General features: G+C 37.1%; 1 protein-coding gene across 4 annotated transcripts in view; it reads right to left on the bottom strand.

The window, feature by feature from the left end:
• The window catches only part of LOC311079499 (nuclear factor 1 B-type-like), a 99,354-nt gene extending 90,645 nt beyond the window's left edge, over positions 1 to 8,709 (bottom strand). For 2 of the 4 annotated variants that reach the window (XM_084108964.1, XM_084108968.1), the window contains exon 1: positions 8,423 to 8,557. In XM_084108964.1, coding sequence (XP_083965090.1) covers positions 8,423 to 8,518 — 96 coding nt within the window. In that variant the 5' untranslated portion in view covers positions 8,519 to 8,557. Of the gene's footprint in view, positions 1 to 8,422 lie in introns of all 4 variants that reach the window. The other 2 variants (XM_084108969.1, XM_084108975.1) reach the window with 2 other exon arrangements.
• Positions 8,710 to 12,198: the final 3,489 nt, after the last annotated feature.

Here is a 12,198-nt window from a genome sequence, read left to right as displayed (position 1 = left end):
ATTAAAATGTTTAACTCTTCTGTCTGTAGATAAGATGACTTTGTGTATATTTCAATATGTTATTATCAGTTGGCACTGGATAGTTGAGCACTGAAGCATATAAATGGCATATAAATGCTTAACTAAGCACTACAGCAAGATTAATAAACATGAAATACTTAAAGCCTCAGTTCTTTGTGAGAAAAAAAAAAAAAAAAAATATATATATATATATATATATATATATATATATATATATATATATATATATATATATATTAACAGTAGCCCTGTCTAGAGTTTTAATACTTGTAGATTATGTTGGCATGACTCTTCTCATGAAAATGCTTCAGGTATAAACAATAAATAATATAATCATTATATATCCTCAGGTCTCAGAAAGGCATTTAGGTTTGTAAGCAAGCGTGAATTTTATGAATTAGTGACTTTTTCTAAAATATTTTTTGTTGATCTTTCATCTTAATGAGCTTAAAAAAAAAAAAAAAAAACACTGTCTGATCTAGATCTGAACAATGTAGATGACTCCAACTCCTGCGAGGTCTTAACTCAAAATCAACATGCACCAATGCTAAATTCCTATATATTGTAATCATTATGTTGACAACTTGTAATTTATTACTTCAGTGAGCTCATTGTTTCTGCCTTAAATTGAATACCTTGTTAGCTATGTATGATCTGTATACTGTATGTACCTTGCTGAAATACATTACTTGGACACAGTCACCTCACCTCTGATAACAGATCACTCTAAATTGTAATGTTGACATGCATTTTCTGTAAAGCTGCTTTGAAACAATTTGTAGCTATTGTGGAAAGCGCTATACAAATAAATGTGAATTGATCTGACGGAGATTAAGCGTAGCGTCTGGCAGGTCACGTTAGTCAAGCCCGCATCAGTTGACTCTCAGATGATCCACGTCTACCTATAGGAATACAACGCCTATCACTGTAAACATATATAAGCTCCTTCAGTATTATCAGCAGCTATTGCGTTTCTCAGGAACTAATTACCCTCCTCCCTCCCCAGCTCCTCCTATCGTCAGTCAGGATTTGGCATTCTGATTCCCCTCGAATCAGAATAAATTCTCGAATTATGTTTTACTTTAAAATCTTGAATTAATGATATCTGCAAAACATACCACCAATCCAAACCATATGCTAATTGTCAATCGTATTTGACAATAGTGGTCCCGACAGAATTAACATTAAACTCTTAAAACTCTTAAAAGCTTTTACTAAACACTTATTATTGATGACCTTAATTCATGATCTTAATTTATGCTCTGAGATCAGTTAATATAAGTGGTCAAGTTACATCTATACACCATTCCTCCATGCAGCAGTTTTGGCCCATACCTTGACGCTTCTCTTTTTCCTCTCTCAAGCCTTCTTTCTTTCTTAACGTCCCCTCATCGACCCCCCCAGCCCTGTTTAGAACAAAGAGGCCTTTTGTTTCCTAATTGCCCTAAGCAGATATTTGTCAGGCATGACTACACATCGCTGTAGCAGTTAAAGAACCCCTGGTCGATCATTCTCTTCAAAATGCTCCACATCTGATCTCTAAAAGATAAGTTAACTGATAGTGCATATCCATATAAGCCTTTTCAAAGCTTTTTAAAAATAGTCCCCATGTGTACATGCTCTACATGTGAGAGTACCTTATTCACTTGCCCAGTGTTCCCAAAGGACAGAAAGTATGATCTCCTTTTCTTAACAGTCTTAAAGGTATCACCTGGTTGCATTCTGAATATGCATACTTAGTATATAGTAGAAGAAAAACAGTATGTAAAAAGAGAAGGATGTCCAAATTCACAGAATTCATAAAACAGTAAGTGAAAAATACCCAGATGACAAGATTCTAAAGTGCACATCCAATAGACACTTTACTATCCCATGAGGCCACAGGATGGCAATTGTCAATGGCAACAGTCGAGTTCCGGAAGTAAAAATCCCATTCATTTTCTCCATAAGGGAATTGATTTACTAAAAGATAACTTACAAACCATTAAAGACAGACCTACTGTGAGCTATGAGTTTGTTAATCAATGAAATATGCTTTAGCCGAACCCATCAGTAATTGTATTTAACAGCGGAAGCCCTAGTGGGAAACTATTACCCAGGATGCTGCAAAGAAATCTCCACCAATAAGACAAACAACAAGCGAATTGTGCCAAAATAACTTTTAGCACCTGCCCACTCCCATGAAGCACTGCAAATGATGTAATTGAGTCAGTGTCCCTACACTTTTAAAGTACTTAAATATTTGTGTATATATAGATGATACAGTTGGGGGCGCCATCTTCTTGCGAGATGCAGGAATTCGTTCGGCACAACCCTCACCGTGCTTTATAGGTATTCTCATTGAGCGTACATCGGTTGTACACTCAGTATTGCGGTGCATTGTGGGATTGAATGAGTGCACTCAATAACGTCCACTATGGTTTTGGACACCACTACAAATGGCTGTACTCTTAGTGCCTTATTGTGTGCCTGTTTGTTACCATAGTAACCTATTGTGTTCACCTGTCCCTTGTTAATACACTCATTTAGGGTACGTTTACACAGCAACGATATGCCTAAAACGGATAAGTTTTTCCTTTGAGTTTTCTGCGTACAGACCATTGTCAAACCATTGTCAAAACGATCCTCATTCAGATGGATCTGCAAAAATGACTAAAAATGCTGTATTCTGCTGCCAGGACATTAGATGGCGATGAAACCCTACAGATTGTAAACATGTAACCCTAAACATGTAATACTCATAATTTTCAGAGATTCATGTTTTTGTTTACACGGAGACCGTTTTCAAAAACTTGCACTTTGAAAATCGTTTACAAAAGTTTTAGTTTTCAGGCACCCAAAACGCTGTTGTCGTATAAATGAACGTTTTTAGTTTCAAATGTGAGTCCTGTATTTATACCAAAGCCAATTAAAGGCAAACCTGCAAGGTTAGCAAAAAAAAAGCGTGTAACACCTGCTAATGATGTGGTATGCAGGAAAGGAGACCAGAGGCCGTTTTTTTAATGGATGTCAATGGAGGAGAGTCTCATTCATTTCTATGGGATCGACTATCACACAACTCTGAATGAAATTCAAATACATTGCAAATGTTTTATTGAAAGTATAATCTACCAAATGCAGTTAATTAATCATCTAATATCAATAAATATTAAGTGTCTGTATATGTGTTCTTTTAGCAATTTCCAGGGCTTGTTTTTTCCTATGGATGTCTCAGCTAAACAGGCCAGTAAGAGACTATTAACTACTATTATTATTTTTAATTATACAAATATCTCATTAAAACGTCTACAAATGCGTAAAACTTGATCAGAGATAAAACTATATTCTAACTATAATCATGGATTCACAGAGATCACCCCCCAGCAATGAACCATTGAAATTTTGAAACATTTTGAAACAGTTGCGATGTAATAAACCCTCGTTTACTGAAATCACGTGACTTTAGTAGTATGATATGCTCTCCGAACCACTGATTCGAAACAAAATATTTGTAAATATTTTGAAGTTTCATGAGGCAGTGTTTCGAAAGTGCCCATCACTTACATACCTTAACAGATTAACTGACCTAGAGAAGATTTAATGGATAAATCAGCAGTTCCCCTCTACCGCAAAGACCTACTGCTCTCACTCTCATGATCTCATCTCAAGATGGCTGTCCCCTGGAAGACTAGGTGAATTTTTTTTTCTACTTTAATTTTTTTTATCACTTTTCTGTGCACGCGCTTTGGATGTGTGTGCAGCACAGAAAACAGCGTGAGGGTCTTCTTGTGCTTGAATGGCTTAAAATCACATTAAAATCATATTTTCCTGTGCGTGCTTTGGGTGTATGTGCAGCACAGAAAACAGCATGTGGGTCTTCTTGCGCTTAAATTATTTAAAATCACATTAAAGTAACTTTCTGTGTCCATGTTTTGAATGTGTGTGCAGCAAAGAAAACAGCGTGCGGATCTTCTTGCTCTTTAATGATTTAAAGTCATATTAAAATGCACACAAAGCAATTGATAAGAGGAATCAAAATGTGTCTTATCGAATCCCCGGTTTTTGGAATTTTGAATCCGGTTACCCAACCCTACTCAAGACAGCCAGTTCCTTGTCCTGGAGGCCTAGGCGAGGCCTCGGTGAAGAGCTGCCAAGGTGGAGCCAGGGTGCTGGAGGACGGAGGCACACCTTGGTTCCCTTCAGTCCCTCGGCTCCTTCTCAGTTGGCTCCAACCAGTAACTTGGATCCGCCTCGTGTCTTCTAGTCTTCTAGTTTCTGCTGGTCCTGCCCAGCTCCAAGTGTCCTGCGTCTCTGATGGGCGTACTCAGCCTCCCTCTCCCGCCTCCTCTACTCAAGACAGCCAGTTCCTCGGCCCTGCCTCCTCTGGTTCCCTTCTGTCTCTTGTTTATTTGTTTTTATTTGTCATTTGGTGTTGGTGATGACTGAAGGGTACCACAGACACAAAAGTATTTCCGAAAGGACAATAAACTTAAAACTTAACTTAACTCCACCTTGGCTCCTCCCTCCCTCAGCTTCACCTGGGACCGTCGTCCTTATAGCTTCACCGGGATCCCTCGACCATGCAGCTCCACATTGAAAACGCTTTATTCTGCTGCCAGGCCATTAGATGGCAATGAAACACTATAGACTGATCACGTAATATGCATGTGTATTACGCCATCTTCTTCAGAGATTCACGTTTTTGTAGTTTACACGGAGACTGTTAATTTGCACTTTGAAACCAATTTTCAAAAGTTTGTGTTTTCAGGCACACAAAACGTTGTTGTTGTGTAAATCAACGGCCAAAACGCATAAAAAGATTTACGTTTTTAGTTGAAAACGATGTCGTGTAAACAGCCCCTTAGTCCTGTGTATTTATACCCCCGGTTGGGTTCAGTTACTTGTCGCATGTTGTCTATGTTATGGTGCTCTACATTTATGTTCTTATTGAGATCTTTGCTTTATATTATTGTAGAAGTTCAGTTTTGTAATTAAATATTGCTTACCTAGATCCAATCCCCTGCTCTCTCTGTGCCTGGAGACCATAACAACTATATAAAACACTTTTTAAACTGCCAAAAAAGTATTTTGATGGTCCTCCAACATACATTCTACTGACTATAGATAACTTTGCAAGTACAAGTAAACTTATTCTACTTACCCTAACCCTAACCTAACAGTCTACTAATACTCTAATGAGAGTTAGTTGACATGTATTTGCAAATTTATGAGAGTTAACTTACATGTAGTTGTTAGATACTTGTGTCCATGTCTAAAATGGACTATCGAAAAATGTAACTTTTTTCTTCCCTGTAGTAATATGAATATCCTTAAGCTTGGGGAAGACACTATATGAATATTATTAATAATAATTAATTGTCATTAAATGTTTTACACATGAAGAAACCAATTGTACTGTTAAATGTAATACTAATAATAATTATTATTACTACTGCTTGTAGTAGTATTTTATTTTATTTGTCTAAGAATACTATTTGTTGCTTTATGTGTAAAACATTTTATGAGAATAAAACTCTGAGTGCTCCTTTAGTGGTTGTTTATTGTGGTCCCATAGTGGTACTAGAGGTAAATAGTGAGATGATGGTGGCAGAAACTCGAAACATGCTACTCTAATAATACACAGTGTCTGCAGAAAGCATTTAGAAGAAGTTGAGCTTGATCTCTATGATAATGATCAAACAAGCCTGAGGTGTGCCCAACATCTGGAATAATTAACACTGTGATTATGGAGAGAGTTTAGCTTCCAGACAAACAATACCATTTACTAGATGGATCAGTGTGGGGATTTGAGTCTAAATCAAATGTACCAAGGTGACCCATCTAAAAGTGCAACATCACTACTGTCATATGTCGGCTGACACTAATCCCATGTTGTGATCAGTTTACATGCTGGTCATTGAAGAGTTAAACGCTAAGCATCTCAAAGTTCTTTACCAAAAACTTGTTTATGTACATACATTTATTTAGACATTCACAGAATACAGTCACCACACCTGGCATAAAACAGACAATCATTAGTTAAACAAGTACAAGTTCTAAAATAAGCAGCGCTACTTTGTCTGCCCATTATAAGCGGTTAACGTGTTCTCATCATCTGACCAACTAGTCCAGAGCATCAGATCCCAGTGGTCATCCAATCAATATCATAAATACAGTTGTCATAGAATTTCCTCATTTATTTCTTCCCCTAGTGCTAATCCTTTTAATTACTGCCTTACTCAATGCTAATGTTATTCACGATTAGTTGGTATTATGCTAATCTTCGACCCACATTCGGCAGGAGAGCAGGAGTATCGTCTGAAGGCCAGATTGCTGGGAGGCTGCATGCAGACTGACATCAGTCTCCCAGCTGCACAAAGCAAGCCAGACAGAGAGACTCTTGCAGGAAAAAAAGACCCTCAATAAACAAAAAAGGGGGGGTCGTAGTGTATACCTTAATGAACAACTGTTGGCCACAGGGATTAGTGATAAATGCTGCTTTCCTCTCTGCGTAGCTCACCCCAGCATCTGTGACAGTGCTGACATTTTGCACCAGTTTCTTAGTGGTTAGCATTTCAAACTGAACCATGTCTGGACCCTGTCCTTGTTTAGATGCTTATGTCCATCTGCAGGTGAGTCCATGCCAGATCCAAGGTGTTTTAAATGAATTTGTTGTGCCACATTTTTCTTTTTCTTTTTTTGCCATTATGAAAAATATTTTGATATGTGCTATGTTCCAAATTCTTGATTAAATTCAGATATTCCATTGGACATTGGTTGGGAAGGATGAAAACATCCCATCTGTCAAAATGAAACTAAAGCCAAGGAGAATGTGTGTCTGGTTTAATTATTTTCCATAAATAGAGAGAATATTCAGTGGTAAACACACAACATCTTTTAATTTCTTATTAATGTACACATATCTACTGTATAACTTTCATGTATACTGTAACATTTGTCCTGAAAATGATTAAACATAAAGGTAGTCCCTTCCTTGTGTCTGCTACTAAATTAATTGCTGTCTTTTTATTTAATCATTTTCAGTAAAAAGTATTTTTAAAAATCTGCATAATATAAAAATTAAGACTTAAAAAAAAAAACGCATAATAAAACAATACATTAATGAGTGTGTAACCCTAACCCTAACATATCTACAACCAGAACAGACAAAGTTAACTTTTGTGAAAAGCACAGAACGATGGTTATTGCAGTTGCCCTTCAACAAATCGCCTACATAAAAAAGAATGTAACTTTAAATTATGTATACTAATTATACAATTTAATCTTTATTTGTTTTATTTGTTATTTAATTTTTTCTGTGAGTAGCCGGGTTGACTTTTAATGGCTCAGACAGGATCCACAGGTTTACACAAAAATTCTTCATAACTTCATAACTGAAAATACAAAAGTGTATGTTTGAAAGTGTATTACTGACACAATTGTGTCCAAATGAGTAAAGTACATTACCACTAAATTTCTGACTTTGTCTGGAGCAAAAAAGATGATTAATTTCTAAACATTTTTGTAGTTATGAAATATCTAAAACAGTGGCTTAGAGGCATCCCTTTAAACCCTAATAATTGTCACTGTCCTATGAAACAACACAATGATAAATTTTTAACTCACAAGACAGCTGACAGAAGAAAAAAAATATGACTTTTGATGCAAAATTATCAGTCATAGCGGAATGAGAACCAGCAGTAGCTGTAGCTTCATTGAAAGTGACGCTCAAACAAGAGGCTTTTGTCTGCCAGGAGGAAATATAGACAAATAGAGAGAAAAATGTCAACAAGTTTAGAGCAAAACCACATCTTGAGCGACAGTGTTCATAAACGGCATGACCAAAACCAGGGAAGAAAGTCACTATCAGAAATATCAACGGAGCAGCGACTACAAGAAACATCATCCAGAATAATTGATTTCTTATAACACTTTAAAACTTAATTTTCATCTGAATGGGTCCCTGATCATCGCTGACAAACTCTCAAAATCCCCTAAACAGAGAGAATTGGGGTCGGACACTTTAAACTTAATTAAATGTAAGCTATGACCTAGCATAGTATAGATCGGAGAATACAAACAGAAGAAAAAAAACCCTTGACCTTCTGACAGTCAAGCGCAGGCTCCTGACCTCACGTGACACCAGTGACATCCCTATACAACACACGCTTTAATCAATATCAACACATTAGAAGACTCTTTTACACGAATCACCAAAAGTTTCTGTAAATAGCCTACTTCTGTAAATATCTCAGTAAACTTTTTCAAATGATAAAACATAATTCAAATTCAAACAACTGCTTGCGCAAAACCTTTTCTCTAAGGCACGCTATGAATCGCACTGAAGGAGGAGTTACGTCACTCAAAAATTGGTGGGAAAAAAAGTGAAGAAAAAAAAAGCTCCAAAAAGCACCAAACTTACCATCCACCAGGTCCTGGCTGTCATGTCATAACATAGCTGCCATTTGATGGAGCTGTCTGCCGTTTTCCCAGCCATTCTCCCGTCAGTAGCTTTCATCAGGAGCAGCTCAGGAGTAGATAACACACTAATCAAGCCTTCATCAGACGCCACTCTCTCAGCCCCATGTAGGCCAATCCTTATCACACTGCATTATGGGAGAAAAAAAGTGCACACACACACACACATGCACGCACATAGCCCTGTGCTCTAGCGATGACTCCAGCCTGCAGTGCTGCCTATAATGACAGGATCAGGATCTGAATCCTTCACACACACACACACACACACACACACACACACAGAGCCCCCCACCTCAGCCAGGGCTTTAATTTTTTAAGCTGTGCAGAACAGGAGCATGGATCTCTTTTTTTTTTTTTGGCATCTTGAGCTGTACAACAAGTGGGCAACCAATGAGGTGCCTGTGTGCGTGGATGCTTTTCAAAGTTTATTTGCATTTTCATCAGTTCTATATTGTTGATTTGTGTTTTTTGGAATCCCCCCACCCACCCTAAAGCCATAAATACACACACACACACATTTTGCCCCCCTCCCCCGAACGCTCCTCATTCTGTGTCGATGAGGGGAGGCCCAAATGGGAATTATATTCCCCAAACAAAGACTGGGGAGTTTCATAGACATGAGAGCCGGGCACGGTTCAGATATCACAGACTTATACAGCAAATGAGGGAGGGAGGGAGGGAGGGATAGAGAGAGAAAGAGAGAGAGAGAGAGAGAGAGAGAGAGAGAGAGAGAGAGAGAGAGAGAGAGAAAGCGGGGAAGCAAGAGAGAAAGAGAGAAAGAGAGGCGCAAACACTGACAGGTATTCCAAGTCCATTCACTTACTAGCCTGCTGTACTTACTTCACCAAGCTTTGAACGACACTTTTTTATAAGCAGCAAAGGACAAACTCATTTGATTCAGAAGCAGCAAGAGAATTTAAACATCCTCTACAGATAAAATATTTACAGATCAAGGAAAGAAACTGCAAGATTTCATTAACTGTGCTGCAGTTAAGAAAATAAAGGTGTTTTGCTGTCAATAATAAATTCATAAAAATTGAGTTACTCTGTCACATTCTCTCAAAGCAACTCGAAGCATGAAGTTGGTGATGATAAAAAATGATTTATAAATGACACTGATGTTGACTTGGAAGTGCATTAGAGGTGTTAATCGTTCTGACATGTTCTCAAGTATCACTGAACATTAGCATCAGCAAGTAAAGAAAGTAAAAAAAATAATTTGGCTCAAACTCAAAGTCAGTTAACAGAGTTCAGTTTTGTTATGAAACCACAAATGTGGGTTTTTTTCTGTTTTTTTCATGACATTGAGTGGAGATAAAATAAACACTGAAACCAAGTTCTAATTTATAATAGAAAACACGACAAGGCACTAATCTTATTTATGCAACATGGAGGGATGAATCTTGAGATGCTTCCTTAAATATATATATTTGCAAGAAACTTTATTAGAAAATACCACAATTACTTTATTATTATTATTATTATTATTATTATTAGTTATTACATTTGTTTATTTAGTCCACTCTGGACGCTTTTTAGTTCATGAATAAAATGTCCTCAACATGATGAAACAGAACAGAAAGAACACATTCAATTTTAAACCTGATCTTTGAGCAACAAGTTACACAAAGTTAATTTATCTACAGATTCAAATTGTGCTAGCAATGATAATGATAATGGACAACTCTGTAAACATCTAACCTGCAGTATATAGATGCCATGTAAAGGCACAAAGCTGTTAGCTGTTAAAAGGTTTTAAAACATTCAAGCAATCAGAATTTCCTAGAAGCAAGTGCAAAGGCATCAGCTAGCACGTAATAACTGGCTCGCATTAACAGCATTAGCACAGCTTTGGCTGTTTAAAGCAATGCAAAGCAGGCTTTGATGACTTTAACCAATTATAAGGATTCTCTTGCATTGGAAGGCAGAAAGATGCAAGTGTCATCCAATGGATGTGCTAGAGCCACTGGTTTACAGTTCCTCCCCAAGCGCAACAACCTCATGTTTGAGGCTTGTAAAGCATGCTCACATCCCACTCCTTCAGAATTATGTTTAATACACATACATGCAAACAAATCGTGCTTTTGACATTTGCAGAATTACGCATCAACCTGACACTCGGCTGTGAGTAGTGGGGTTTAACGCTGAATGCCAGCTTTGTTCCATGTTTGGGACTCTCTTTGTAACCTATCCAGACCTTTTTCCCTCGGCAGCGCATTCCCAACCTCCACCTCCTCACAGAATGTTCCCGCCTGCAGCTGCTTCCCTCCACGTGAATTGTGGGATTGTGTGAGAACGTCCCGCGAGTCAGGGCACAGCGCGTCTGGCATTCAGGGGCCGAGGTGGCATTTCAGAAGCACCATGGCCAGAAGAATACCTAGAGTGTTGTTTATCCCCCTCGCCTTTTGCGTTGTGTCTATCCATTCATTTCCGAAACCTTTCCCACATTTCCACACAGGGTCCCAAAGAGATTATTCTGTTTTCTTACACTTTGGATTTCAGGGGTCATCTAAAATACATTCTGTTCCATATATAATCATCCAAATGTAAGCAGTCGAATAATTAAAATAATTTGATAAATAATAATAAACCAAAGTACAAGGTTATTGATCCATAAATGCTAACTGAAAGAAAACCAAGAACAATTCCATTACTTTATAAAATATTATGAGATGCTTTCACTGTTTTCTGAATATGCTAAAACATTCTCTTGACATTTCACTTGAATTTCCCTCACGTGTGGCGTATTGATTTTGACTCTGCAGATCAATACATTTTCTAGCCTTGATTGGATTAGGATTACCTTTTCAGACTAGTTTTAATTGGATTTCTACTTTCTTTCAGTCAAGTGTTTGTAAGATTTACATGAAAAAATCAATAGGCAAATCAATAATTTGAGAGGCCGGAAAGTGAAGACTGGTAAATTGAACACCTGCTACACATCTGTGTATGTGCTATCTACTTACTACAAATCATAACAGTTGGAAGACATACATAAGCAAGTCTTTTTGTCAATTGATGTATTTATTTAAAAAAAAAAAATTTATATAAAATATATATATTTTTCTAAATATTATTATGAATTCAGGATGTAACCTCATAATGCTTTCAAAAAAATCATATGGACCTAATTGTAGTCAAATTTCACATGGAGCAAATACAGCAGCCACGGCTGAGGGTCATTTAAATTTTATTTATGTACAGACTATTTAACGTTGACCCATATGGGTTGGGCTGTCAGGCAATTAGGAAAAAAGAGCACTTGTCTGTTACTAATTGATGATTACAAATGTCCAGAGATGCTTCTTAATCCCTTTCCAAGACACATTGAAATTCTAATACCTTCAATCATATTGATGTGTAAAAGAGATATCATCCCAAATATCACTCCTCTAGACACCCTATTAGGTTTTAAGTTTTATTCCCATAATTCCCTCTTTTGTTTAACCAGATGTCCACTTCTAGAACAATAACAGGTGGCCATTTGTTTAATTAGGCCAGTTTACTTAGCAGGTCAGACACATGGGCAAGCAGAAAATTATAATTCAGCATAAATACAATATACATTCAATATACACCATTCAAATACATTAATTTAGATTGTTTTTTATTTCTTTTTTGAGCAATAAACAGTGATTGACTGTAATTGGCGCCATTTTTCAGAACAAAACAGTAATTAATGCCAGAACAGACAATGATGGACAGTAATGGAGTAAT

The sequence above is a fragment of the Abramis brama genome, assembly GCF_963993115.1.
Source record: "Abramis brama genome assembly, chromosome: 3".
Lineage (NCBI taxonomy): Eukaryota > Metazoa > Chordata > Actinopteri > Cypriniformes > Leuciscidae > Abramis > Abramis brama.
Note: the sequence above shows the minus strand (reverse complement) of the source record. Positions and strands in the feature narration are given on the sequence as shown.